General features: G+C 56.9%; 1 protein-coding gene across 1 annotated transcript in view; it reads left to right on the forward strand.

Moving 5' to 3' along the window:
• The first annotated feature begins 236 nt into the window (after positions 1–236).
• LOC103249830 (uncharacterized protein C11orf84) overlaps positions 237–993 on the forward strand; it is a 13,012-nt gene continuing 12,255 nt past the window's right edge. Inside the window, exons 1-2 of the mRNA XM_008048449.2 lie at positions 237–295; positions 864–922. Coding sequence (XP_008046640.2) covers positions 237–295; positions 864–922 — 118 coding nt within the window. The remainder of the gene's footprint in view (positions 296–863; positions 923–993) is intronic.

Genomic DNA, 993 nt, shown 5'->3' on the forward strand with positions numbered 1-993 from the left:
ATTTTTTTTGCAGAGACAAGGTAAGGCTTGCTGTGTCACCCAGGCTGATCTTGAACTCCTGGGCTCAAGCAACCCTCCCACCTTGGTCTCCCAAAGTGCTGAGATGACTGGTGTGACCCACTGCACCTGGCCAGGTGTTTTTATTTTGTCCCATCCCCCGGAAGGTGGGAGGGAGATGCAGTCATGGGGGATCATAGGCGCCCCAGGAGCACTTGGCCGCGGGACTGACGTGGGCCATGGCTGCCTTCTTTGCCAAGCTGGAAAGGGCTTCTGCCCTGTCAGAGCTTATGGTCCAGTGTGGGATGGGCAGGTGGCAGACAGAGTGATGGAATGAGACCACCACTGCAGAGGCTCTGAAGCGCTGCGAGGGAAGCCAGTGCCCAGGGAACTGGGCGGCCTTTCATAAGACAATGAAAGTTACCATCAAGTCGGGTGTGGTGGTTCACACCTGTAATCCCAGCACTTTGCCTGAGCCCATGGCTTTGAGACCAGCCTGCGCAACATGGCAAGACCTCATCTCTACAATAAATCAAAAAAGTTAGCTGGACATGGTGGTGCATGCTATAGTTCCTGCTGCTTGGAAGGCTGAGGCAGAAGGATCGCCTGAGCCCAGTAGGGCAAGGTTGTGGTGGCCGTGAGCGAGCGTGCCACTGCACTCCAGCCTGGGCGACAGAGTGAGACTCCGACTCAAAAAAAAAAAAGGCGCCTTTGAGGAAGACCAAGGCACCAAGTTGTCAAAGGGCCGCTGACCTTATTGGGACGGAGCGTGGCGGTCTTTTCATGCCTGTGTTCCTCCTTTCTGTCACTGATTCGCTCCAGCGACATTTGTTGCACACCTGCCCCACCTTCTGTGCCGGTTGCAGGGCTCTGCGGGAAGCAAGGAGGAGACGGAGAGGAGCCACGTCCTGCAGGTCGCTGACCGGTGAGGCGCATCTGAGCCGGGAAGTTAGGACCTGCGCACGATGAAAACGGCTGGCTCTGCTGGGAGCAGCC

This window comes from Carlito syrichta, unplaced genomic scaffold, assembly GCF_000164805.1.
Source record: "Carlito syrichta isolate Samal-C Ts95f unplaced genomic scaffold, Tarsius_syrichta-2.0.1 Scaffold123546, whole genome shotgun sequence".
In the NCBI taxonomy this organism is placed as follows: domain Eukaryota; kingdom Metazoa; phylum Chordata; class Mammalia; order Primates; family Tarsiidae; genus Carlito; species Carlito syrichta.